This window comes from Brettanomyces nanus, chromosome 1 (assembly GCF_011074865.1).
Source record: "Brettanomyces nanus chromosome 1, complete sequence".
Classification (NCBI taxonomy): domain Eukaryota; kingdom Fungi; phylum Ascomycota; class Pichiomycetes; order Pichiales; family Pichiaceae; genus Brettanomyces; species Brettanomyces nanus.
This window is the reverse complement of record NC_052374.1, coordinates 2,833,645-2,860,764: the sequence shown is the minus strand read 5'-3', so window position 1 is coordinate 2,860,764 and position 27,120 is coordinate 2,833,645. Positions and strand designations below refer to the sequence as shown.

Genomic DNA, 27,120 nt, shown 5'->3' with positions numbered 1-27,120 from the left:
GATAACCAGAGGCAAAATATAATAAGCATCATCGCACTAATCCGATAATGAATTAATCTTTTTCTTGATCTTGTTTCTCTTTCTCTATTGAGTCTGCTTCATAACAACTTAACTCCCGACGGCTCCTAGTTGAAAATTTTATTTTTCATTAATTGATCATCACGTACAAATATGGACAATGAAGACGACTTACTTCTTGACGATAGTCAGACTGCCCGATTACGAGAGCTCTTGGACGCCGAAGACGATAACGAAGAGGCTGTTGTGTTTTCTGATGATGACAATCAACATACTAATAAGATTAGCGAACAGATGATGGATGATGCAACTGATGACGAAGATTATATTGAGGATGGAGAAGAAGCCGATGAGGACAATGACGAAGAAGAGGGTCCAGACGATAACGACGCGTCTAATGGATATACCTTTGGTTTTTCAGACGAGGAAGATGCTGAGCTCAGTGAATCTGACATTGACGAGGAGTTTGAGTTCCGAAATGCTTTGAGAGAAGCATCGAACTTTAAGATAAAGACGAAGAAGCATAAGGGGAAGGAAGAAGAGAAGCAGGATAAGAAGAAAAAGAAGAAGCAGAAAGGAGGTCTTGCTGCTCTAAGGAGAAAGATTCGTAGAGAAAATACGTCTCCTGAAGTGAAGGTCCTACTTGGGAAGGCCAACGAATCGTTTGTTCATAATGAGTTGACTACCGCATCAAAACTATACCTTGAAGTTGTGAGGCAAGATAAGAACAATTTCAGTGCTTACAAGACATTGGGAGAGATCGCACGATTGCAAGGTGATTATAATCGATGTTCCAATTTCTGGCTCCTTGCTGCTCACATTCATGGCTGGGATTACGAATTCTGGAGGGAGTTGGCCGAATTATCGGTGGAATTAGGACACCAAAGACAGGCAATGTACTGTTATACTAAAGCCATAAGAGCCTCTCATCATAAGGATTATGAATCGATCTTTGCCAGAGCTTGCCTTTATAGAGAAAAGAACAAGTTCAAGCGTGCCACTGACAGTTTGTTGAAGTTGAGAGTGATACTACCGCACGAGCCGAAAATTATTCGTGAATTGGCCAAAGTTTATGTGGACGAGAATCGCGCCAACGATGCTATCACCATGTACAACAAGATCCTTGAGGAAAACATGACATTTCGAAGATTAGGCTTGAAGGGTGAGAAAGTCACTCTTAAAAATATTGAATTTGAGTGGTCTGAACTCAACATCCTATCGGAATTATACAGCAGTAAAGGAGCTTGGTTGCTTGGTATCAAAGCCTTGCGCCAGATATCTAGGTGGATTCAACACAGAGAAGATCAAGAGTTTTGGGACGAGCATCCAGAAATTGATGTGGAGTTTGATGAGCGGAGGTTTGACTATCCGAAGTTTCAGAACTTCACCATCATAGAGAAAAAGAAAGAGTATTCTTTACCTGTTGATATCCGGGTTCAGCTCGGATTATTTCGACTCAATTCCAAGACTGATACGGAGGCTTTGAAGCAATTCAGCTTCTTGTTGGACCAACCAATCGACGATACTACGGATTTGTTTTTGAAAGTAGGCACTGAATTGGAAAGTTTTGGTCTCTATAAGGAGGCTCTTGAGTTTTTAGTTCCTCTTTCTTATATTGAAGATCAGAACACTCCAGAATTGGTTCTAGCTATTGCAAAATGCATGAGGGAGACTCACGACTTTGAAAATGCCAAGGAAGCTTACATGACACTCTTGGAGCATAATCCAAATGACGTCGAAATAAAGGTTGCACTAGCCGAAGTTTGCTTTTATCTCAACGATATGGAATCTACTGCTAGACTCTACAAAGAAGCTAAAGAGCAGAGGTTGAAAGAGAAAGCATCAGCGCGATCTAATTTGCTGAAGCACGGAAGAAACAATGACGAGGCTGAAGAGGAGGCAGAGTCAGAGGTCGCAACAGAAGAGGAAACCGATGATGAGATTTTCAACAAGAGTCATCAAGCATTAATTGCAGATTTACCTCAAAAGAAGAGCAAAAAGAAGAAAATTGAGGTGAGCGCAGGAGAGTTGAAGTCTATGGAGGCGAAGTCAGAAACACGAATCAAGAAGCAGTATTCCAGAGCTTCAAGAATCTTAGAGACTTTGGAACAACGAGCTTCACCGACGATGAATACCAATTCAAAGGCCATTGCGTCACTTTGGATTGAACTTTCGTCTGATCTTATCGAAATTTTCTCGATGTACAAATGCTTCTTCTCCTCTGAAAGAGCAAGAAGATTCAATATTGGACTTCGAAAGAGAACTGCCAAGTTAAGTGTTGATCACAAACTTTCCAGAATGAGATATTTGCAAAACGAGATCATACTTTCCTCTGAGATGGACCAACCAGAGCAAGCTTTAACGAGGTCTTCATTTAAAGGGATTGACTACGAACAGTGGTATGATCTTTTCATGAAATACTCATTGATGATCGCACAGTACGAAAAGGACGTCGATAGTGCGATGACGATTTTAGACATCGCTAAGCATATTAACGTGTTCAAGGAGCAGGAGTTAACTACCACTCTTGTAGGACTGTCGGTAGGTCTACTTACTAAGGATCGCGATTTGGTCCAGAATCAGGTTAGAACTCTTATGAATGATTATCAGTTTTGTCCTACGATTCTCAAAGTATTCTTGGCTTCTTATGTACCGGATGCATGCAATTCTTCACATTATGCAGATCCTTCCACTCAGAAGTACATACTTCGTCAGGTGAAAGCATACGATTCGCTGAAGGAGGGAAAAGAAGTGTCTGGAATGGCTGCCATCACGAACAAAAATGTCGATCTCACCAAGAATCATCCACTTTTGAACTACATTTATGCCTCCTTCCTTTATTTCAACAAATCCTATTACTCATCGCTGGCCTACTGCTTGAAGCTCTATCACGACTTTGATAAGGATCCTTCTCTTCTCTTCTTACTTGCATTGTCAAACTTGAACCGCTCCACCCAGAGGAAGACGCTCAATACAAACTTCCAGATTCTCCAGGGACTCACTTTTCTATTTGAGTACGTGGAACTCAAAGATTTTGACGATCCTTACCAAAAAATGGAGGCTCTATACAACGTTGGAAGAGCCTTTCATCAACTAGGATTGGATAACATAGCCATCAACTTTTACGAAAAAGTTTTGTCTATACTGGTGGACGAGGAAGCTTATGACTTGAAGAGGGAAACAGCTTACAACCTCTACATAATATACAATATCCACCAGAATTTTAGGCTTGCAGAGGAGATTATGAACAAATACTTGGTGGTTTAACAGCTTGGTTATAATGTATAGTTAGTTACAATCGAAATAAAAAAACCGAGTCGATTCGCGAATCAGGAAGAGTAAGTAACATCAATCAATCCATCGTCTTCTCATTCTCAGTTAGTTCTTCACCACTTCTTTCCTTAGCCGTTAACCTGTTGATATGGAAATTGACCTGGATCCTTCAGAATTCGATTTAAGGGCCAATTATTTGGCGGCAAGCATCAAATCTTACATATCCAGCTATGACAAAAGCATACTATCGAGGGAGCTAAAAGTTCAGTTGCACCTTCACTCTACAGAAGATAAGAACGAGAATGGCTTGAAAGACAGCGTGAGTATGAAGCAAATACGCTACAAAGAGGAAGACTATGTGAAGCAACTTGATATTTGCAACGAACTATGGTATTTTTGCAGGTTAATGAACGAACTACAGCCATTGCATACGATTGGAGGGGACCCAAGTAAGGATGATTGGAGACAGGTGAATTTTGAGGAATGCGTTCAATCCTTCGTAAAGCTGCAGCTCAGATTGAGTGATATAGCGGAATCTTTGAATCTGAAAGACCAGTATGTAAAAATCTTTGATGTGCTCGGAGTGAAGCTTCAGGAGTATGAGGAGAAGATACTTGAATTGGTGCGTCTTTATCTGAAGGACTATTTTGAATTTGGAAAAGATTTGTCTTTCAAGTTTCACGAAATAGCGGAAAATCTGACGTTTCAGCAGTTTCTTAAAAGCTGCTTTGATTATACAAACAGTGTCGACACTGATTTAGGGCGTCTTTTCAATTTCAACAGGATGTTCAACGATTGGACCACTGCTGTATTGAAAAAGTTTGATGAGGGATTCACCTTTGAGATATTGGTGACGAAAGAATCGGTTGGAGCTGAGATTGTCGTTTGCAAGTCCAATTTTGAGTCGTATATACACTCGATCGAGAGATTGATTGAGTTTTTCAACGCCTTTATGAAAAACAACAACTCTAGGACCAATTACAATGCACTCCGAAACGTGAAAGCTGTTGCTGGGAAAAACATATTGAAAGTTCTTAAAGCAAAGATGTTTTCCGAGGAGAATATCTATCCACTAATAGTGGATAGAGTTGCTGATTCCAAAGCTAATGCCCCTATAAGGGGAAAACTAGACAAAATATCAAAACTTCTTTCTCAAGAAGGATGGGCTAAAGATGGCATTTGTGATTTGGAGTTTTGGATGGATGATTTGGGAAGTACATGGGTTAATGATCTTGTAGGGAAAACAATGGACGAGCTCAAAAATATTACCTTGAGTATAAGATTTGACGGTGAAAAGAGTATGTTCAAAAGTGAAAAACTTGTGATAGAAGAAGTCGAACTACCCAAGAAGAAATCTGGGCAGAAAAGAGCATCCCAAGAAAAAACCGATGATTGGAATAATGCTTGGGGAGGAGATAATGAAGATGACGATGCATGGGAAGATGAGATCAATTTGGACTTGAGTGAAAAAACTGAGCTGCAAACTAATGCTGCTGGCAATGATGATGACGGCTGGGATGCTTGGAACGATGACGATGACAATTGGGGTGGAGACGGATCCTCCAAGAATGTCATTTCAAAAACTTCAAGTGGCCATCAATCGTTGACCTACAAGCGTACCACGATGACTGATGGCATCCTGAAAATCATTGATGATTACTATTTACATTTGACAGAACTTCAGCGTCAGGCTCATGACATCAATAATAGCAGTCTGGAAGACATAGTGACCCAGTTCAGAAGCGGACGTAAAAAGTTGATCATTTGTTATTTTATGATTGTTAGTGCGGAAATAGACCGGTTCTATCCTTCGGCAATTTTGTTTTACAATGATTTGAATAAGATCATTCAATATACTTCAGTCAAGTATCAAGTGGATCTCAGTTCGTGTTTCAAACTAAGTTACGAGATTGTGTCATTGTTGACGACAGATCTCTCTTCCAGTCCATGCCAAGTTATACAAATGTATAGTGGTATTTTCTTTGAGGACGGATTCGACGATTTGACATTACGGGTTCGCAAAGTACCTGAATTCTTAGCTAAAATGCGCTTGGAATTTGATAAACTACAGACAATAGCGTTGTCTCAGATGGAACTCAATCAGAAGCTTGTTACGAGCGTATATTTAACAATTTTGAGTAAGGTTTATGATGGTATTAGTACTAAACTACTAAAGAGAAAAGAGATAGGCTCGGATGAATGTGACGTTATTGGCGATCTTATCGACAAAATCGTGGAGATGACAACGATCTCTTCGTCTGTCGTGACTCCGATGATTTCAAAGATGCAAAGCTATAACAAGTTGGAGCAGACAAAATTAGTCGTTGTGTCTAGTTTGAAGACAATTCTACAGGATTTCTGCGATGCGAAGTTCTTTGAACTAGAAACTTCGGAGATGACCAATTTAATCAAAGCATTATTTGTTGAAAGTGAGAAGAGACAGGAGGTGATAGACCAGATAGTCACTATAAGAAGTGCCCAATGAATAGATCCTCAAAGGTGATGTACTATTAGCTCTTTTTTTGAATATATTTGCTTATCTATAGTTCATCGTGAATCTTCTTCAATTTCTTGAAATCACCTCCGGGGTAAATGACTCTATACTGAATATACAAATTACCATGATCTTCTTCGGAACCAGCGAGTGGCATACCTTTACCCTTAATGACTTCGACCTCGTTATCCTGAACAGTCTGTCCTTCTGCTCTGGCGATCTTGAAAGACTGCTCATAGTCGTCCAAGAATGGAATCTCTCTTTCCCACTCACCATTGATGGCTTCCTTCATGGAAAGAACTTCAGTACGATACAAATTACTACCCACACGACGGTAACCAAGGTTTCCACTTTTCAGAGACTCTCTAACTTCCACTCGTAGATCTCCCGCTAGCCAGTTGGGACTTTTATTCGATTCTCCTTCAAACACTTCCACATGATTCCTCTCCAATCCGGGTGGAGTATGAATGTTGTATTTTCTGTTATTGATGAACACGCCTTCACCGTGACATTTACTGCATTTGTGATCGATTTTCTTACCACTTCCACGGCATGCACTACAAGGAGCTTCGAACTGCTGGATCATTCCAGGTGCCAACTGCCTCTTCTGTATCAACCGTCCCCTACCGTGACACACGGGACAAGTGTGCATCTCTCCATCCTCGGAACCAGTACCGTGGCACTTGTCACAGATGTCCTGAAGTCCAATCTGGAAATCCATACTTTTTCCATTGTAGAAATCCTTCAAAGTGAGGGTAATTTCCCTTGTCACATCGTTACCCCTAGGCTTACCGGGTCTTCCCCGACGTCCACCTGCTCCACCAAAGAAGTTAGAAAACATGTCGAACGGATCTCCACCTCTACCGGGTCCACCAGGGTTGCCTCCATTTTTGATGCCTTCCTCTCCATACCTGTCGTAAACAGCCCTCTTCTCCGGATCATTCAACACCTCGTAAGCTTCTCCTATCTCAATAAACTTCTGCTGAGCAGAATCATCTCCTTGGTTTTTATCCGGATGATACTTCTTACTTAGGCTTCGGTAGGCATCTTTAATCTGCTTCTCATCTGCATTTTTCGGCACTCCGAGAATCTTATAGTAGTCTGCTTCGCACAATACAAGACTTACTATCGACGAGAGTATAAGTAGAAGGAAAAGCGGTGATATCATCGTTGGATTCTGGCTGGAAAAAAAAATTTGTACGATAACTACTCCTGGATCTCTGTTGACCAACTCCTCTTGTCTCTTTAGATACACGTAGATAACTTCGAGATCTTCAAAATTTGGAAAATTTGAAATTTAAATTCGCCCCGAGAAAAAATAAAGCCCAAAGAGGTGAGAATTCCGAGACCTCGCTGTCTCTTAATTAGGAAATCAGTCGTCTAATCAAGGACTTTCAACCCTTTCTCAACTTGCAACACAATCTTTTGAAGTAATGAGATCCCTGCCGCCACCACGTTATTCTCGATTCAGAATATTACGAAGGATATGGCGTTCAATCGTAAATCTTTTCTCTACCGGCTATCTGTCGGACTCTGCTGCCTTTACCAACCGCTCTCTGAAATACAATAAGACCACTGCCCATACAAGAATACGCAAGTCTAGGATTACAAAAAGACCCACTTCAAGAACTACAATGGTCAACAAAGTGTCCAGTACTTTAATTAATGAGTTGGTTGACGATGATCAACTAATAACCAAGATAGTTAAGACAGAACAACGGGCAGCAGGACTGTCAGGTATCACTAGCTGGATGAGATTATTTAGATTATGGAACCAGAGTACTGAAGGAGTTATCAATGTGAGAAGAAGCTAAGACAGATACAAAGATGAAAAAGTTAGCTGCGTTATATCTAAATATGCTATATAGTGGACGTACCAAATTTACTCGAACTTCAGCCAACTCCAATCATTTGCCTCTACTGAGGCTTCATTATTAGTGCCATTCAAAGATGATGAAATAGGCTCGAGATTTGAATTCCATGAAAAGGCTGCCGGAAGAGATTGCGATTCCATCTGTTGCTGCGGTTGCTGCTGCTGCTGCTGCTGCTGCTGCTGCTGCTTAAAATACTTTTGAGACTGTTTGCCGACCACTTTCCCGCCTATTTCACGTGCTGGAGGACGAATGATACCATGCAGCTTGAAGAAAAGTCCACAAGCGTTGCATAGAAGTATATTATCACTAGTTCTTCTCCAAAGAGGGGTTGTGGAAGTTAGACAGTTCTCACAAACGGGCCGGATTGGATGCTTGGCCTTAGAAAGGGATCTTGATAGTAACACCGAACCTGGTAAAGCAATAGATGTGATAGAAGAGGGTTGAACTGCAGACATGCTGGACGGAGACACTTTTGGCGAAGCGAGTGAGGAAGGAGTAGGATAAGTGTTGGCAACAGTACGTCTTTGTTTTATCTGCGAATGCTGCTTGTCGCTTTTATCCAGTGAAGATTCTAGCGTATTAATGTAACTATTCAAACTGTAACCTGTACTGCTTCTATCCTTTGACAAATTCTGCCTCTTTGGCTTCTTTGAAACCTGCTCGAGAGAATCTCCATCTGCAAACTTGGAAAAGTCGATGATGTCCTTCAAATTATCATCAAATTTGATTAAACTGTCAAACTCTGGTATACTATCTGCTTCTATTTTCCTTTCCAGCTGGCCACAGAGCCAAGGGTTGCCATCAGGAGTAGGCCCTATGTGATTAGCAGGCTGTCGAAGTTGCATACGATGCTTCTGCAGCTGATTGTACATCTGCAGATGACCGTTGATGCTACTCGCAGAATAGGTTCGTGGTTTTGAAGAGGAGAAGGAAGAATTTCTTGAGATAGCTGGAGTGATTAAAGGAGTTTTCTGATAAGAAGACTTGGCGGAGACAGATGAAACGGAATTATGAGTCACGGGTGAAAACATAGCATCGGATTCCAAGTTTGAACCCATAAAGAAATCAGAAGAGGAATTATAATCTATGCTTATAGGATTCGAAGAAGGCCCGAAAAGAGTGTCTGTAGTAGCTTCCTGCTCAGGAAACTTGAAGGGATCATCATATAGGCCGGACTCAAGAGGATCTGTCGGTATATCATTCAAAGTATTGGCATTCTGATCGACTGGTGGACGCTGTTCACTCGAAAGACGACGAATATGCTCGATATAATCGAATTCAGGGCCATTAGAAGGTATTTTGACACCAGGATCAACGAGACTTTCAGTATTGTGCTGTTGAAGTAAGGATAAATTGATGACGGGAGAATAAGAAGATGAAGAGAGGGAACTGGAAGACGAAGTAACAGATTTACTCGAACGATGAACCATATTAGAAGTGGTACGACGCCGTTTTGTCGACATACGCCTCTTCTTCAGTTGGTCCATACTGTAGATTCTCCAAGACACGTTGAGGATTCTTTTGTTGTTGGGAAGCAAACTATTTTTGTTGTTGAACATTCGCCAGATTTGCAATGAGACGTTTTTGTCACGGGAAAATTCTGTACGAATCTCATTGTGTAGTAATCTGACTGCCGACTTGTTAGCAGCAGTAGCCAAAACATGCTTGGCAGGAGCCCTCTTTCTAGGTGAAGGAGCCTGAGTAATAAGACAACTACTTGCAGGCGATCCAAGCATTATGGTCAAGGCAAAGTAAAGAAATCAATAGAGAAAGAATAAACAGGTGCGAAGAAGGAGAAAAAATGATTAAGGGAAATCAAGAGATATCGATACCGTATAAGATATTAGACGAGCTGGCTATAGAGAGGGGAGTAAAGGGGGTAAAAAGAAGAGATCCCGGTGGAAGAAGACGGACCAAAAAGAAAAGAGCTCGGGTGCCGTTGAAGGAGCCATTGAGAAGGCCATCTGGACCTAGGGGGCAGCCCAGACAGTTATGAAAGCGGATAGGATACTGATAAGGGGGTTAGAATCGAGGATCGATAGCGAGAAGCAAGGTGATTGGCTAATGCAACAAACGTGTGCATTGATCATTGATGCACAAAAAAGAAAGCTGACAAGGACATCTGTACACCGCATATTGCAAAAGCCGCCCACCCTTTACAAGAAGTCAAAAAAGGTCACGTGATTTGACTCACGTCTAAACAAGTTAAAATTGAGCGGCATATCTTGAATCTCCTGTAGTGATCAACATTTTTTTTAAATCTGCATTTGCCACTGTGTACAGCTTTAGTCTTATTCTGAATCACGTTTACATGTCGATACAAGAAACAATTGACAAGGCCACTTCGGCAGACTTGACAGAAGACGACTATGCTCTATTACTCACTGTGGTGGATAAAGTGAAAGAAGATCCTAATAATAACATATCAGAGTCAATTGAATATGTCAAGACGAAGCTACTCTCTACTAATGCCAATGTAGTTCTTCGAACCGTTACGCTGGTAGATTTTTTTGCTGAGAACTGTGGTGCCATGATGAAGGCGGAGATCGCCAAAAGGCAGTTTGTGGACGATTATTTGTTGCGAACGATTGACAACTCTCGAATGCACGTGACTGTAAAGTATGCGCTGATCAAAGAGATTTATAAGCTAAGTAAGTCATTCAGAGGTGACGATAGTTTGAGAATTATGGAAGACACTTTTAGGAACTTACAGGGAAGCTACAGATACCTATGTCAGCAGGCTGTTAGTGAGGTTGACAGTGGTCGAGAGCCTGATCTTAGTGGGAATAACGTTATGGCTTCGTCTCAACAGGAGGAGGAGGATTTGAAGAAGGCCATAGAGTTGTCTTTGGAGGAGCAGGGTGCTACAGGTGGTGCTACAGGTGGTGCTACAGGTGGTGCTGCAGGTGGTGCTGCTGGTGGCGCTACCGCTCAGGCCAACACTATAAACCCCACATCATCCTCTGTGGCTGCTCCTCGCAAAGTGCGCGCCCTATACGATCTCTCTACAGATGATCAAGACACTCTCTCCTTGAAACAAGGTGACATCATTACGGTGATAGAGCCTGTTAACAATGACTGGATTCGGGGCTGCTTGCGTGGAAAAATGGGAATTGTTCCTTCCAACTACGTGGAAAGTGTGCCCGAGACATCGGAACAGGATCTGGAGCAGTTGAAAGACAGTTTGAGCCGGTCTTTTGATATAGAAGTTATCTTGTCCAAACTTATGGATCTCAATACCAAGGTTAAAACTTTAAACGTATCCAATCAAGAGTTCGAGAACTACTTGATCAAGGATAGTATTCCTTCTAAGCTGGAGGAACTTCAATTGGTGCGGATTCAGTTGAAAAAATTGTTGGATCTGTACAAATTGAAGATATCCGAGCTCGAGAGTATGGAGCAGGACATCGGTTCCAGTGTTTCCTTATACAGAGAGCTTCTAGTCCACTCGAATCAGCAGCAATTGGCTCCTCCAAGCGCTTACATTCCTTCGCTTACATCACAGACTTCCGAAATGTCCCTCAATCAGCAACCCAAACCACCAGCTATGCCCACTCAGCCCCAGGCACAACAGAATTCTCAAAGCTACGGCTTCAACTATCCAAATCCACCTTTCTAATATGTATTACATAGCAAAATTGTCTTTCTATACCTGATAGTCAGTTTTTTCCCTTCCAGTTAAGTAAATCCCCCAACGACACCAGGTTGTCCCTGTCGAACTCCTTAAAATCCTTTACCATTCCAAACCCTTTACTTCTACTAAATAATATATGATCTAGTCTGTCCACCACTGCTTTAGGATCGTTGATCACAACTTCAACTCCCATTTTGTTCAACCTTTGCATTTTATTGAATACCAGTATCACCTGACTGACCGAGTAACCTTGGAAGTCCTGTATACTTAATTGATTCTCGTCGATCTTGGACAAAATCTTCGAATAAACGATCGACAAGTGTTCACACAGTCCGTTAATTACCATGTATACTTCATTTTCTCCCGTCAAATTGGCCTCGAACCAACTTAGATAACTGTACATTACTCTCATTGGATCTTCTGGCAAGTTTATCATCGAAATGTACTTGATCCGGCTCTTCACACTTTGTTCCCTTAGTGTTAATCGATGCTTCAACTGGATCCTCTTCGTATCCTCCGTGTCCATATCTATTATTGTCATGAAACCACTTTTTTCCGATACATATCGCAAAATCATTTCAACAAGCTCTTCATGAGTATCAAAAGTCCACAGGTGAAACCACATCGTCATATCTATATCAGATCAAAAGAAGCCTGCCCAGTCTCACTTTACCTCATGGTTCCTCACTACTTTCCCCGATTTGAGAATCTTGAAAAATCTAAAGTTCCTCGAGTGAAAAAACAACTAATAAAGTCAACGAAATCGTGGACATCGGTTTTTTCAAATCCTTTTCTCCCAGTGCTTTTTCGTCTCACCGCTATGCAGGTCCAGTTTGAGGATTATGAAGATCTGACAGGCCTCCGGTTTCCTTGGAATTCATTTCCAGCCAATAAAGCGGAGGAAAAACGCTGTGTGGTACCTGTATCCTGTCTTTACCAGCCTCTAAGGCCCAAGACGAGCCCTATAGTTGTGCAGATGCCTCCCACCGCGTGCCGGAATTGTCGTGCTATTCTTAGTCCCTGCTGCCATCTTGATCCGGCTTCGAATATCTGGTCTTGTCCCTTTTGTATGACCAGAAATCAGCTACCTCCAACGGAGCAAAAAGGCCAGATACCCTTTGCTGCGAGTCCGGATGCTCAGGACATCGAGTATGTGATCCAGCCTCCAGAGACTCAGAAGAACCCCATATTTGTCTTTGTCGTCGATACCTGCTTTGATGAGGAAGCCGAGTTTCAGTCATTAAAGGAAACGCTTTTAGTGTCGCTCAATATGCTTCCTCCGGACGCTCTCGTCAGTTTCATAGTGTATGGAAAGCATGTCAACGTCTACGAAATAGGCCGCCAGGATGTTCAATCATTTCATTCGTTCAGTGGTTCAAAAGAATACACGCAGCAGGAGGTGGTGAAGAATTTGGGAGCTAATGCGGCCAATAGATTTGTGCAACCACACGCCATCTGTGAGTTCAATCTCAATTCTCTCATTGAAACTCTTGAAAAGAACTCATTTACCACTCCAAAATACAATAGAAGAACTCTTGCCACTGGCTGTGCCATTAATATAGCTGTCAGACTTCTTTCACACACCTATCCGAGAACAGGAGCTCGAATAATGCTCTTTTCCGCAGGACCTTGCACTGAAGGTCCTGGTAGAATTGTGGGAACTCCGTTAAAGGAACCAATTAGATCCCATCATGATGTAGAGAATGATTCTAAGACAGAGAAATTGTACAAGGAGAGTTCTGAATTCTATACTAGACTTGCCAAGTTGGCGGCACAGAATGGACACACCATCGACGTCTTTATTGGTGCATACGATCAGATTGGACTCAGTGAAATGGAAGCATTGGTGGATAAAACAGGCGGTGTTGTTGTTCAAAGTGATTCATTTACCTCTGCGATCTTCAAGAGGTCTTTACAGAAGTTTTTAACGCCTGAGGAGACTACGGGAATGCTTAATTTTGGTCTCAATGCTACCTTACAGGTAAAGACTACGCGAAACATCTTGGTTAGAGATGCTATTGGTCATATGTCACCTTTGAACGTTAAAGGAGAAGGTAGACCGACTGATTCGTGGAAGCTAGGAGCCATATGGGCCCATTCCACCTATGGTATCTTCCTCCAATTGACAGATGAATCAAGACCTATTGATATGTCAGCGATTCAGTTCATTACCACTTATCAACATCCGGACGGATCGCGTAGAATCCATGTAACTACTGCCCAAAGGCCGACTGCACCGGTGGGATCGGAAGATCTCATCAACAACTTTGATCAGGAGGCGGCGGCTGTCATTATAGCTCGAGAAACCGTACGGAAATGTGTGGCAAATATCAAGGATGAGTCGTCCGATGGAGTTAAGATGATCGACAGGATTTTGATTGACTTGTGCAAGCATTTTGCCACATACAGAACAAATGATCCGGCATCGTTTGCTCTTCCCCCGACTCTTAACCTCTTTCCTCAATTCATGTACCATTTGAGAAGATCACCCTTCATCCAGATGTTCAATAGTTCTCCGGACGAGACTTCTTATTATAGACACTGCTTTTTAGCGGAGGATTGCACCAACAGTCTCATCATGATTCAACCGACATTGACATCCTACGAGCTGGACAAGGACCCGGAACCGGTCGTATTAGATTCTACTTCGTTGAAACCGGAAAGAACGCTACTCTTGGACACATTTTTCCACCTTCTCATTTATCATGGCTCTGTTGTAGCTGAATGGAAGAGACTAGGGTACCAAGATCAACCGGATTACGCGTATTTCAACAAGTTTTTAGAACAGCCGAGACTCGAAGCTGCTGATATATTGGTGGATCGATTCCCTCTGCCTAGATTTATTGATACCGAAGAGGGAGGATCGCAAGCCAGATTCCTTATATCCAGATTGAGTCCTACCACATCTTACAGAAATGTCGATAGTATGATGAATATGGCTACAAGTATTGCTGGAGGAGCAGATGGAGAAGGAGGAGCAGTCATCATGACAGATGATGTCAGCTTGCTTACATTCATGGAGTATGTGAAGAAGGTTGTGGCCAATGCATAGACAGAACTAAATACAAAATATTAGAAGTATTACCAGTAGTATATATTCATCACCTCAGGCAGGCTGTAGATGAGTGAAAGATAAAAACCAAAAATTTTAAACCACACGAATCCCGCAGAACGGGAAGATGACAAGAAACCCAGCAGACAATTAAGTGCAATGCAAACTGAGAATCCCGATCACAGGGACTTCATGATCTCCCGTGACAGTTCAAGGTAAGTATGAAAAAAGAAGAGAATCTTAGAGAAATATCGTTCAATGTGCGACTTGACCACTTTTTATACTGAGGTGAAAAAAGTGAAAATTTTGTCGCGGAGCCAGCAGCGAAATAAAACAGCCTCGATAAAAGGCAGTAGGAAGAAGCGTTAAGAAAAAAAAAACATTAAGGAAAGGAAAAACATTAAAAGAGAAACATTAAAAGGCTTCAGGAAAGGCTTCAGTTTTTCTTAAGCCGTATTGATTTATAGTTTTCCAAGATGCCACAGAGTTTCAAAGATGACGCACATCTTATCATTCTTCCAGGATCGCAGAATACGTTGATTCGATTTGGACTTGAGGACTCAATCACTCCTCCTACTTATTCGATCCTCACCAAGGTGTACGCAAACCGTGATAACAAGAGGCTGTTTAGTACTACTGCTCCAAGCAACGTAGCCTATCCGGAGAAATATGCCATCTATCCAATAGTCAAGGGAGAGATCGTCAATGTGCATGCTCTCAACTTTCTGTTTAGAAGTATCATCAAATCCGTGTTAAAGGACAATCCTTTGATCTTATTGGACTCTATAGCGTTCACGTTGGTGCAGTCTTCAGTGAAATGGTCACCTGTGGCAATTGAGACGATCACCAATTATGTTTTTGAGACGATGCAGCTAGCAGCGTTTGCTGTTGTTCCATCTGCGCTGTGCTCTATGTTTTCATATGGTTCGTTTCCCAACGCATGCGTGGTAGATGTCGGTTACCAGAAGGCGGAGATTAGCCCTATAGTTGACTTTCAGGTATATACTCCTGGTGTGATATTCTTAGATCAAGGAGGCAGCTCTATCAACGAGAAACTGAAAGGGTTGCTACCCAATTTGACACCTGAACAGATTGAGAGCTTAAAGAGATCGTCTGTCTTTGAACATCTCAGTGAAGAGGAGGCCAAGGCGTCATTTTTTGGATTAGATGCATTATTGGATGATAAAAATGATAAGAATCCAGAAGACGAGGGAGTTTTGGACATTGTGGCCATCGTTACGAGTGAAAAGTCAACGAGGGAGATTCTAGAGGAGAAAGAGAGGCAGAGGAAACACAAGGGAGAAAAGAAGCCGGTTCAGCGGAACAATGGTGAGCTGGAAACAAACAGTTTTGTCGATAACATGGGAAATACAATCACGGTGGGTAAAGAAAGATTCCAGGGATGTGAGGAAATGATAGACGGTACAGCCAAGGCGATCTACAGATCTTTAAGTAAGGTTCCTGACGTGAAGAAAAGACAGGAATGCTACGATAATTTGATATTTTGCGGACAAACCACTCGAATTAGAGGATTTAAGGAAGAGCTTCTGGTCAAGTTGTATACACAATTTTCCGTTGGAACGGATTTGGAGAATATGGGAAAATACCAACAGAGTCAAAACCAACCCGGCGCTGCATTCAGAAACGAATCTGTATCCGTGATGGATGAAATATTGTTGGCACAAGCACCGAAACGGATCAAAGTGGTTCCAAAGCCGGAATATTTCTCAGCTTGGAAGCAGGTGGGCTTAGAGGACTGCGCATTTCTTGGCGGAGAAATCATGTGCAGACAGATCTTTGGAGGATCAGGAAATACAGAGTTGTATCTTTCAAAGGAGGAGTACTACGATAAGGGACCAATGGGAATTTGGCACGTGAAGTTGTGAATATACTGGTGTGTGATGTCCTGACGTCGGTCATCCAAATACGGGATATACAAGTTAATGCCTAGGCTAGATCTCTGAATATAAATACAATTCAATTAGTTAGTTCTTTTATACTTTCAATAAATCAAGTCCTGGTTTTCCAGGGTGACTATGAATAAAACAATAGCAATGAAAATAGGTCGTTAGTCACCTCTCAATCTCCTTGCTAGGTGAATATCCTTCTGCATAATAGTAACTCTCTTCGCGTGAATAGCACATAAGTTTGTGTCCTCAAACAAATGCACCAAATAAGCCTCGCTGGCTTCTTGTAGTGCCAATATGGCCACTGATTGCCATCTGTACGAAACGTCTGAGCCGAAGTCGTCCTGGACGATCTCTCTGACCAATCTAGCAAAGGGTAATTTTCTAATAAGTAGGTCGGTCGACTTTTGATACCTTTTGATATCTCTAAGTGCCACCGTTCCATTCTTGTATTTCCTACGCTTCTTAATCACCGGATCTCCGGGCTGGTTTCTTAAGAGGCCACTGGACACAGTGTCAGTGGATCCTTCCTCAATTCGCGTAACCAGTCTTCTTCTCGTAGTGGTGCGACTGCTACTGGACGGAGAGGGGGGAATTTCTGGGGGCGATCTCTTAATCAGCACATGTCGTGGAGATTTTGTAGGTGTTGCTCTGTTTTTGTTTAATCTTGCCATGGCCGGATATACAAGAGGAGTAGTAGAAAGGAGCTTTAGTTATTGCAGGTGTTTGGTTCTTACTCTTGGAAAAACCGGCCCCCTTAAATAATTGGGAAGGACACGACCAACGCGCGTGGTCCAGTACAACCACTCGATCTATCAGTATCTACCTAAAACTTAACCAATTCACAGATTTAATTCAATTATACAACATTACCTCAGCTAATTCTTCTTATCATTCACAAAATCCTGCGAGAATCCTGAAAAGTTATCGTCGATTGTATCGTCCTTCAACGTGGCGGTGGCCTTCTTGTGCGCTAACGGAGCAGGCTCATTGAATAAGTTGACAAGCTTCTTACCGAATCCGGCCTTTTTCGGTGCTTCTTTCACCTTTTTGAATCCATTGCTAAACAAGTTGCCGCTTCTCTTCTTCGAATTGGCCTCCTTTGAGGCTTCTGAAGCTGCCCTTGTGGCTTCCTTCTTGTCCTTAACAGCCTTTTCTTTAGCAGCCTTCTCCTTGGCAGCCTTCTCCTTAGCAATTTTATCATCTTCTTCATTCCAAATCTTGTCTGGGATATCTTCCGGCTCGGGCTTAACTTCAGCAGGTTCTTTAATTGCACTGTCATCCACTGTAAATTTGGACAAATCAATCTTATCCTTTTCTTCCTTTAGCTTTGGAACCTCTTTTTTCAGGTGATCCGGTAGAATACTGTTAATCTCACCCGCTTCCTTATGATTCTCCCTCACTGTAGAATTGACTCCACCTAAAACCTCTCTTCTCTTACCATCAAGTTCTTCGATCTGGCCTTCCAACTCACTTCTTTCTCTCCTCATTGATTCCAAAGACTCCTTCTTTTCCGCAATTGTCTTTTCACTCGATTTACCTAGTTCTGATGCTTCCTCAACTTCTTTGGCAGCCTGTGTCGAAGCTTCTCCACTATCCTTTTCGGTTATTTCCAATTGCTCTTTAAGCTTGCTGAGTTGATACTCTGTCCTCTCTAGTTGTGTAGTAGCTATATCCACACGCGACCTATGTTCGTTGTAAAACGCCTCTTTTTCCTCTCTTACCTTGGTCAATTCAGCCAATTTCTCCTTCTCTTGCCCCAACTCTTCCTCAATAGGGGCCAATTCATGGTCTCTTTTCTCTTTGATCTCAGAAATCTCAGACTCACGAACTCCATCTTTTTCGGCCTTAGTATCATTCAACGCTTGCAATTTCTCTTCTCTCTCTCCATCAATCTGCTGCTTCTCTTCTTCTTCATGCTTAACCTGTTCATCAAATTCGGTTTCCTTAGCAGCAACCTCCTCGCTGTGCTGCTTCAATAACTCTTCTTGCTCTCCTCTGAGTCCTTCCTTATCTCCCTCCAGTTGAACACGACGTTCCTCAACTTCTGCGGCAAGCATTTGCTTATCAGCTTCTTTGGCAACTTTCAACTCTTTCTTATGCTCAATCTTTCTCTGCTTGATGTTTCCGCTAACCACTAAGTCGTGCTGATCAACTTCTCTCTGCAACTTAGCCTTGGAATCAATCTCCCTCAATGCAGGTTGAACAACCGAAGCAGCCAAAGCATTGATTGCTGCAAAACTCATAAACAATCCTCCTCCAAGGTTAATCTTCGAGGAATCGTTGGCAGGATCTTCTGCCACTTTATTGGCCCTTTCCTGGGCAACTTGCAACGCCTTTTGGTTCAACTCCTTATTGGAGAATACTCCCTTTGATATGATATTATTATCAATCTGTTTCATGGTATCACTGGCTCTCTTGAAAGCTGTTGCCAAAACGACCTTGTTGACTAAAGTGTTACGCTTTAAAGTCTCACGTTCACTTACGGCATAATCTGGCAGAACGCCCGTGGTTTTAGAGGCCGTGGCACATCTACTGGCAAGAAGACTGTTATTACTGGCTGTATCACTAGCTGTAGGAATTCCATGGCCAGTCTTCCGGTCTCTCAACCGCAAATCGATTTCCCGTGTGGCAGAAGCCTGCGCCAATGAGGTGATGTGGGCCAAGTTGATGGTGCCGGTAGCAGAAGAACTAGAAGAGATCGTCATGGCATGTCGGTTCGATCGTCCGGGGGACACTATGGCATCGGTGGACGATACTGGAGGATTCATCCTGGAATTGATCGACCTGGCAGCACTTTCTCTGGCAACTTTAGTAATTGAGGAGATGCTAAAAGCCGGAGTAGCTGGTGCTGATATGTTGTTACCGGCTTGAGATGAGGATCTTACCGGAAAGCCATGATCACGTCTGTAAAGAGAAGCGTATGCGGCTTTCTTCTGAGGTTCACCAGAGTCGCTAGAATCGGTAACGTCCTCGGACTGCGAGCTCTGCGATTTGGCAGAAATGGCAGCATATTCTGCATTCGGGTCAACATTGTTACGCTTCCACGCAATAGGCGACGAATCGGTATTGGCATACAAAGCAGCAGTGGCAGCGTCAGCAGAGAGACTGGGCTTATAAGGATGAATAGACAAGTCAGAGCTAGCAGCCAATAGGGCAGCAGTATCCGAGGCATATGCATCCACACCTAAACCAACTTTAGCAGGGCTTTGAAACATACCGTACCTCTGTCTAGCTTTGTAGATAGCCTCCTCGCTTAGTGGCCTATCGTTGGTCTGATAGACAGAGGCAAACCGATGATTTTTTGCATGGGGAGAGGACAATGAATTGGACGCAGAATTAGAAGCAGAAGCAGAAGCGGAATTAGACATCGAGCTTGGTACCTGGGCAATTCTTTTCAACCTTTTGTTATTAGGAAAAGAAGTAGAAGAAGAACAGGTGATAAGCCGAGGAAAGGACTCCTGCACTTTTAGAGGTTGGCACAGCCAGATAAAAAAAACAGCAAACAGAGGCAGCAGCCGTAGCTGCCGTAGGTGACCAAGAAATTTTATGCAAGAGACGGGTTGGGGGTGGCTGGAGCGAGGAGCATTGCATTTAGTGGGGTCCACGCCACCACTTGCTCATGCGCCACAAACTCCAGATAGAAAAGGCTTGCTGGGTGTGGATTTCCTGATTAAGTAAGTTTTGCAGAGCGTTTTGGGAACCGTTACTAAAAGGCCTGCGGGGTTCACTTTTGTTATCCTTGTTTTTGTTTTTTTATTTACTCTTGTCTTGACCCTTTTGTTTTTTTCACTCTTGTTTCCCATGCTTTTGTTACTCTTGTTCACTCGCTTGCTCCCAATTGCTCCCACTTAGTTCCATCAACCACTTACCCGATCCCCAATCATCACTTAAAGTATAAATACAACCACGTAAACCTGTATATCCCATTTGGCATCTACAACTCCTTTTCTCCTTCTTCAAAATGGACTTCTCTATTCTCATAAATCGCCCTCTTTGTAATGACGACTATTACGGCCTTTCTAAGAGCCCCGATGATGCCGATTCACAAACACCCCCTTGTATTCCTGATTTGTACTCTGCGATCAATGCCGTCCCTGAAATCGGCTTTGATCTGGAGTATGACAACTATTTAGCTGACCCCATAGACCTCCCGATTCCATTGATTTCACCTAAAGATTATCTATACGTTCCAGTCAGCACGAGTCGTGAAGGTAGCTCAGACAGTAGTGAAGAAGAGTTCAGCTTCAGTCATACTTATAGTGCCTATAGTATCGAGAGCACCGATAGCATTGACACCTTTAAGAGTATTTACCGACTGGAGAGCCTCGTTTGTGACAACTTTGAAGATGATAGTGACTACAAACACCGTATCAGATTGACGGCATCATCTGGTTTTGATGATATATTATCCTCCAACGAATCATCGATGGTTTCACCGTCATCCTTAGTTTCAAAGATTTGTAGTGGTCTTGAAACGTCAAGTTCATTGTGCGAAGACCAGCAGATTGAAGAAAGTGAACAGAAGCAGTCAAAGGAGAAAGAGCTTGTAGTCAAGGAGCCTGAAGACAAGGAGCCTGAAGACAAGCTGTTCAAAGAGATAATAAAGCCCAGAAAGAAGCTTTCGGCTCACTCGGTGCCATCTTTGGCATCGTCTCACATCAATTCGATAACCATTCGGCTCAGAAAGCCGTTTACAGCGCCCAAAAAGACGGCCGCCAAGCCACGCGTATCGACTATACCATTCAGACCAGAAGTTAAACGTACATATAAGTGCGAGAAATGCCGCAAGAGGTTCAGGCAGAAGTCACAGTTGAGAAGACACATTGACTGCGTACACTTGAAGCTCGAGAAGTACAAGTGCTCCTTTTGCAAGAGCAAGTTCAAGAGAAGCGACCACCTTAAAAACCACGTGAGACGGCTGCACTGAGAGATACCGACACCGACCCACTACTTACATACTTTGCTAGCACATCCATCCCCTTTGCATTTTTTTCCTACATAGTTAAAGCGCTTTATACTAGCGACAGGGAACCTAATTAGCTCTCTTTGGTGACTAGATTGGTCCGATCCTTACTAACACATCTGCAGCCCGTAGAATAAATCAATACATCCCCTGATACATACTGCATGGAGTACTCCTCTATGTGAGTTGCTGGTGGTTGTAATTTAGTCACTCTATCATCCATCAAATATCCTTAGCATAACTGGTTGGGAACAGTCCTCTCTCCCCGTTCACTTCCCCCTCTGTCCATCCTGATCCATCATCACCACTTACCACAACAATCTTTTCACCTGCTTTGACATCCAATTCGTCGTCTCCCTGAGGACTATAGTCATATAATATCTCCATGTACTTGATTCTTTTCGCTCCTTTACGTGGTGCCACTCTAGGACCCACTTTTTTAGGTGAGGAAGATCTTGTTGATGCATCCTGCTGCTCCACCTCTATGTAACTCGTCGGAACGAGACCTTGAGTTTGTGTTTCATTGGCAACTACCGTCCAACCCGATCCATCATCAACTTCTATCACTGTAAGGGCTTCTCCTGCTGTCACGCTAAGTTCGTCGTCTCCTGCTGCATCGTATGTAAATCTAGCTGTGGCAGTGGTAGAACCAACGGCCCCAATGACACTAGTGGTTAGCCCGAGTTTCTTTCCGATGCCACTAAAAACTCTCATTTTGCTATTTCCGGGGTTGATTGAGATCTTACTGATAGAACTACTCAAACTACGCATCTCGGATCCTTCCTCGCTCAACTCATCACTACCACCAGCTTCCTTCTTCTTCCTAAACAACCCAAATCGCGACTTCTTCTGCTTATGAATAGGTCTCGTGATTGTCATATCTTTGCCATTAGTAGCAGACTGGATCACCTCAATCTCTACCTCCGCACTGACTCTTTTGGAATCATCAGCCGTAAACTGCTGCAATGAAGTGATCGATTTGACCAAAAGAATCTCAAATTTGGCATAATCCTCCTTGGATTTGATCTTTACCTCTTTGAATGAATCACCTAACAACTTATTTCTTTCGTCCAATAGCTCGGCGACGTCCTGTTTTTCATTCATACAAATCTCCCCGTACTTCTCGTAAGTAGAACTGGATTCGCCCAATTTTATCTTCAAGTCCTCCAACTCTACACTTCCTTCTTCTACCACCATAGTCTCATCATCATGCCAAATAGGAGATGGCTCAAAAAGAAAATCTGCAGGCTCTTTCCAAGAGCCCATATTATGCTTGACAAACATGGCAGTATCAAGACGAGGTAGATTCTGTTGAACCACTGTATCCTCGGTCTTAAGATATTGGCTGATTTTTTCATTGCACTTGCGCTCGAAATAGGCGGAACTAAGTAAAATGGAATTCAAGCGACTCACTTTGGCCTCGTTAACACTCTGAAGTCCATCCAAAATCTCGGGAATATCCTGATAGTAATACTTGTCCTTCAATCGATTGGCCACGTTGATAGAAAGCAAGTATCGATTCTTGGCCACATTCATCTCCTGCTCCTTCTTCTGCAACTTTTCTTGGCTTCCCGTACTAGAACCTCTATTTCTCTCAGACTTGGCTCTCCGGTTTTCCATAGCCTGACAAGCTTCGTCATACAACTTTTTTTTCGTCTTCACCTCCTCATAATTCTTGTCTCTGATGTGGATTATCTCATCGTTTGCACCTTTCCAACGGGTACGGATCGACTCGTACTTTTCCATGGTGCTTCGGACGTCGGCCGCAATACGACTATCAAAGTCACGTGCCAATTGAGTCCTCTGCTTAGCGATGCTTTCCGCCTGAGTCAAGATTTCCGTCCAAGCCACCATGCTTGCACTTTCTAGAGAACCAGGAGTGATGACGGGATCCTCTCCAACGGAGAGAACTGATGTGGCTTTGGCTTTATTTTTAAACGATTCCGACGTCAATTGGTTTAATTTATCTGCGTATTCCCGTTCTATAGTAGCTCGCTGTTTGTAGAAGTTCTCCACTTCACTGAGCCAGCTGATGTTGGACTTGACCCATTTATCAACTCGTTTGTAACTGTCCTTAAGCTCGTTTCCGATGCTGACACTTTCCATGACTGGTTGGTGGGAGAAGGGGATAAGTGACAGCGTGGTGGTGTTGTAGCCTTGGATCAATCGTCGCTGCCCCGATTCCTTTTTGAAGTCGATCGACGGTGACTCCGAAAAATTCAATAGTCTCCTTTATTTCACATGTTAAACCTAATATGGGCCTTTCTATGCTAACCGTTCGAGCCCCTGATGATACACCCGGAAGTTACCCGTGAAGAAGGTTTCAAGACAGATGGCATAGAAGAAATCAATAATCGGATGACCTACGATGATCCCTTGCTGTATTGGTTTGATAAGAAATCCGATAGATCACTTCATCAAGCTATAAAGGGTCTACGTAGACTTGGATATGGGTTTGATGAGATTTTGGAGGATTGCGGATGCGAGGAGACTTTTCTCAGGGAATTATATGACTATCTACGGATACGAGTGAGGCCTAAAGATAGGGTAGGATTAACTAAGGGGTTTGTGTACCGGGAGAAGGGTGTGAAGGGTGTGGAGACCGTGGAGACCGTGGAGACCGTGGAGACCGTGGAGAGCGAGAAGACTGCGAAGAGTACGCAGAGTAATAGAGTACAGAGTACAGATAGTGGTACGTCTGCGGCGTATAGACCATTCAACTCAATGGACTGGAAAAAGCATCTAGTATTCAGTATGAATGAAGATGACGACATGCAAGAGGTCGATAGCACACAAGAACAACTCGCTCGAACTGAACAAAGCATTGAAAAAATCAGTCAATACATTGCAAAACTAGAGCAGGAGAAATTACAGCGTGAAGAGCGTGAGAAAGCCGCGAAGCGAGCCACGGGGCGGACGGTCACCCCTAAAGTGAGTCGACTGGAGATGTTGAAGCAAGAAATATCGGCTACGAAGCAAGAAATAGAAGAGGCTAAGGAGGTCTCGATGAGTCTATACAATTCCATCAATGCACAGATGGAAAGGATTAACTATCAGCAGAAGCAGTTGGACGAGATGTTGAACAAGTTAAACGAGAAAAAGAATTTGCTTAGTGGGAAAGAGACGGAAATGGCCGGATTGAAAAAGGCTGAAGCCGAAGTTGAAGGTGAAGGTGAAGCCAACGCCGGAGCCAAAGGCAACGCTAAGGCTCGGATCCAGGCCAAAATTACAACTACAACTACAACTGGCGTCGAGAAAGAGCACCAATCAAAGCCTGTACAACCCAGGGAAGTGGTTAGCATAGTATCTATAACATAATAAAGATTAAATGTCCGGGCATTAACGAACAATAAAGATGGAAGAGACGCATCCGGTGGGGAGAAGGTGGGGCACGGAGGAATTAGACGGAGGTGGTAAATGGCCGCGGTGGGAACTCTGCCCCAGAAAGCTCCAGACCCCCACATGCCCAGACCGGCAGCAACCGGCAGCCACCGGGTTCTACAGTTGCCTCGCTCCTGGCATCCCCGCGTAGCTCAATTAACTCCCGCTGATACACAAAGCTCCGACGCATCTTCTCCTCATTTGAATCTCTTCCTGATTTATCTATCTTTTTTCTTTATCAGCTTCAACCGTTTATTGCTCCAGATTGATCTTTTGCTAAAATGTCATCAGCATTCCGTGCATTTCTGAATTCTCCTACAGGCCCTCGTACGGTGCATTTCTGGGTAAGTAATGCCTTTCTTGTCTCAATCGTTGCTCTCTACTAACAATATAATAGGCCCCTATGATGAAATGGGGTTTGGTTATGGCCGGTGCGGGAGAAATGGTCCGTCCTGTCGAGAAAGTTTCCGCTACCCAGCAATTGTCTCTTTTTGCTACTGGTGTTATTTGGACTAGATGGGCTTGTATTATTAAGCCTAAGAACTACTTGTTGGCTTCTGTCAACTTCTTTTTGGGAGGTGTTGCAAGTGCCCAGATAATTAGAATATATTCGTGGAGAAGGTCTCTTGGAGAGACTCCTAACCAGATTTTCAAGTATATGTTTGATTTGAAGGATAAGCCTAAGGTTAAGCAGCCTGCTGCAGAGGTTGCTGCCGAGGCAGAGACTCACCCAAAGGTTTGAGATAGCTTATTCCCCTCATCTTGCGCAATAGATCTCTGATTTTTAGTTTTGTTTTGTTCTGTTCTGTATTGTCACTGCCCTTTCCATTCAACATCCATTACATCTTCCTGTTTAATCAACCCATGTAGTTCTTCAAGTAGATTCTTACTTTCAGGATTAAACATCTCAAGTCTCCTGATGATATCATCTTTCTCTGATGACTTATCGTCCTCAGTTTGAGACTCATCATCCGCCTCGTTTTCTACTTCTCCTTCCTCCGTCTCTTCTGCTTCAACCTCTTCCTCGCCCTCCTCCTCCCCGTCCTCCCCTTGACTCTCAGGCTTGATATGTGCGTACTGATTCTTAGAAAACTGCGTTCTCTGGGACAATTCAACCACACGAGGCTCTGAAACGGCTCTTCCCTCATTAATGCATCCCAATTTGTACTTGACAACTGCTCGTAATCTGCATATAGTCACCCAATCGTACCAACCAGATCCTTCATGACATGCATCACTAATAGTAGCTCCTCTGAGTATTTGCTTTACATCTTCGTCCATAATATCACCGATTTGAAACGACACTACCGATGTAGGGTTTTCACCATCAAAAAAGAATTGCCGGGGAACCTTACCAATCTGTAGCTTGTTCAATTCCGAGTTCGTGTCGCTGAACTCGTCAAGATACTGATATAAAGTCTCTGGAATAATGTATACATCCTCACCGTTATCCACCATACGTTGCACCTGGCTGTCTGTAACGTGGTTCCGGTTACTGCGGAAAGCTTCCACTTGAAATGGAGCGGCACTTGACTCTTTGGCAGGATCGTATCCAAATCTGATGAACGATTGTCTCCAAGGACCTTTCGTCGTAGTATATGCCACATATGGAAGAGCATATCTCAATTGGGTCCGAAACTTCTCCGGAAGCATCCAATGAACATGTCTTCTTAGCCAAATTGGCTTCATATCGAATAGCTTCCGTAGTAGCTTGATACATTCAAGGAAGTAATACACGGGAGATTCGTCCGCTAAACGTGTAGGCAGGGTATCTTTCAAGGTGCTATAGTCGCGCACAGCTTTGTCGTATTCTTCCTGAAGAACTGGGTCGAATGTTTGCGGCGGTTCTCTACCCCAGTCAACGAAAATCGTATGAAGTTTGACAGCTTTGTTTTGCCATTTTCCGCTTTCATCAAGAAGCAAGTTTCCCGTGTATCTATAGTTAAATGGAACATCTGCCCTTGCGTATCGAACTAATGGGGGAATATCCATATTTCTGTTGTCGTAGTGCTGATTTGCAACGAAGTCCGATCTGATTGAGTTGGAGAACTGCTTGATCTCGCCAAAATCGCCTGTATTAAGCGACGCGTCAAACTGGTGAGTGAATTTTGAGTCTCGAGACAACTTCTGAAAGTCTGCCAACGTCCTAAATCGGTACGTTTTCCCGAGAAGACCCACTGGTTCTACCGTATAGTCCCTACCCTTAGATTCGCATTCCTCTAGTGCACCACGAACGTCTCCAATATGATTGGCCAGAATTTTCTTGGGAACACGAAGCTTAAACAAAACATTCTCATCCGAGATGATCTTGGCCGAGTTGATTGGATGCGAATAAGGATCGTCCGGTCTCAATTTGAGTTGAAGGTCCATTTCTGGGTCAATGAAACACTCACTAATTTGACTGGAGCCGCCCACCATGTCAATTGCTCGAGAAACATTATTAACACGAAGGGGATATTCGATGCTGATGTAGCTGGGCACATCTAAGCTATATGTGGGGGCAGGAGGAGGCATGACTGGG

The 27,120-nt window shown here is 43.2% G+C and overlaps 12 protein-coding genes across 12 annotated transcripts; 6 read left to right on the top strand and 6 right to left on the bottom strand.

The window, feature by feature from the left end:
• Positions 1–171: 171 nt before the first annotated feature.
• Positions 172–3,285, top strand: FOA43_001334 (uncharacterized protein; the record flags this gene model as incomplete). The annotated part of the gene is made up of 1 exon (XM_038921654.1): positions 172–3,285. The coding sequence occupies one exon, from the start codon at positions 172–174 to the stop codon at positions 3,283–3,285; it is 3,114 nt and encodes a 1,037-aa protein (XP_038777582.1).
• A 154-nt stretch (positions 3,286–3,439) lies between these two features.
• On the top strand, positions 3,440–5,776 carry FOA43_001333 (uncharacterized protein; the record flags this gene model as incomplete). Its single annotated transcript, XM_038921653.1, has 1 exon — positions 3,440–5,776. The coding sequence occupies one exon, from the start codon at positions 3,440–3,442 to the stop codon at positions 5,774–5,776; it is 2,337 nt and encodes a 778-aa protein (XP_038777581.1).
• Positions 5,777–5,831: 55 nt separating this feature from the next.
• FOA43_001332 (uncharacterized protein) lies at positions 5,832–9,395 on the bottom strand (the record flags this gene model as incomplete). Its single annotated transcript, XM_038921652.1, has 3 exons — positions 5,832–6,889; positions 7,967–8,979; positions 9,298–9,395. 3 exons carry the CDS (start codon positions 9,393–9,395, stop codon positions 5,832–5,834), a joined length of 2,169 nt encoding a protein of 722 aa, XP_038777580.1.
• Positions 9,396–9,970: 575 nt separating this feature from the next.
• FOA43_001331 (uncharacterized protein) lies at positions 9,971–11,278 on the top strand (the record flags this gene model as incomplete). Its single annotated transcript, XM_038921651.1, has 1 exon — positions 9,971–11,278. One exon carries the CDS (start codon positions 9,971–9,973, stop codon positions 11,276–11,278), a length of 1,308 nt encoding a protein of 435 aa, XP_038777579.1.
• A 40-nt stretch (positions 11,279–11,318) lies between these two features.
• Positions 11,319–11,924, bottom strand: FOA43_001330 (uncharacterized protein; the record flags this gene model as incomplete). The annotated part of the gene is made up of 1 exon (XM_038921650.1): positions 11,319–11,924. The coding sequence occupies one exon, from the start codon at positions 11,922–11,924 to the stop codon at positions 11,319–11,321; it is 606 nt and encodes a 201-aa protein (XP_038777578.1).
• Positions 11,925–12,362: 438 nt separating this feature from the next.
• On the top strand, positions 12,363–14,345 carry FOA43_001329 (uncharacterized protein; the record flags this gene model as incomplete). The annotated part of the gene is made up of 1 exon (XM_038921649.1): positions 12,363–14,345. The coding sequence occupies one exon, from the start codon at positions 12,363–12,365 to the stop codon at positions 14,343–14,345; it is 1,983 nt and encodes a 660-aa protein (XP_038777577.1).
• Positions 14,346–16,413: 2,068 nt separating this feature from the next.
• CSE4 (centromeric DNA-binding histone H3-like protein cse4) lies at positions 16,414–16,926 on the bottom strand (the record flags this gene model as incomplete). Its single annotated transcript, XM_038921648.1, has 1 exon — positions 16,414–16,926. One exon carries the CDS (start codon positions 16,924–16,926, stop codon positions 16,414–16,416), a length of 513 nt encoding a protein of 170 aa, XP_038777576.1.
• Positions 16,927–17,130: 204 nt separating this feature from the next.
• FOA43_001327 (uncharacterized protein) lies at positions 17,131–20,697 on the bottom strand (the record flags this gene model as incomplete). Its single annotated transcript, XM_038921647.1, has 2 exons — positions 17,131–19,635; positions 20,692–20,697. 2 exons carry the CDS (start codon positions 20,695–20,697, stop codon positions 17,131–17,133), a joined length of 2,511 nt encoding a protein of 836 aa, XP_038777575.1.
• Positions 20,698–21,440: 743 nt separating this feature from the next.
• FOA43_001326 (uncharacterized protein) lies at positions 21,441–23,324 on the bottom strand (the record flags this gene model as incomplete). The annotated part of the gene is made up of 1 exon (XM_038921646.1): positions 21,441–23,324. The coding sequence occupies one exon, from the start codon at positions 23,322–23,324 to the stop codon at positions 21,441–21,443; it is 1,884 nt and encodes a 627-aa protein (XP_038777574.1).
• A 252-nt stretch (positions 23,325–23,576) lies between these two features.
• Positions 23,577–24,536, top strand: FOA43_001325 (uncharacterized protein; the record flags this gene model as incomplete). The annotated part of the gene is made up of 1 exon (XM_038921645.1): positions 23,577–24,536. One exon carries the CDS (start codon positions 23,577–23,579, stop codon positions 24,534–24,536), a length of 960 nt encoding a protein of 319 aa, XP_038777573.1.
• A 344-nt stretch (positions 24,537–24,880) lies between these two features.
• On the top strand, positions 24,881–25,341 carry MPC3 (Mitochondrial pyruvate carrier subunit; the record flags this gene model as incomplete). Its single annotated transcript, XM_038921644.1, has 2 exons — positions 24,881–24,943; positions 24,997–25,341. The coding sequence occupies 2 exons, from the start codon at positions 24,881–24,883 to the stop codon at positions 25,339–25,341; spliced, it is 408 nt and encodes a 135-aa protein (XP_038777572.1).
• Positions 25,342–25,412: 71 nt separating this feature from the next.
• On the bottom strand, positions 25,413–27,113 carry FOA43_001323 (uncharacterized protein; the record flags this gene model as incomplete). Its single annotated transcript, XM_038921643.1, has 1 exon — positions 25,413–27,113. The coding sequence occupies one exon, from the start codon at positions 27,111–27,113 to the stop codon at positions 25,413–25,415; it is 1,701 nt and encodes a 566-aa protein (XP_038777571.1).
• Positions 27,114–27,120: the final 7 nt, after the last annotated feature.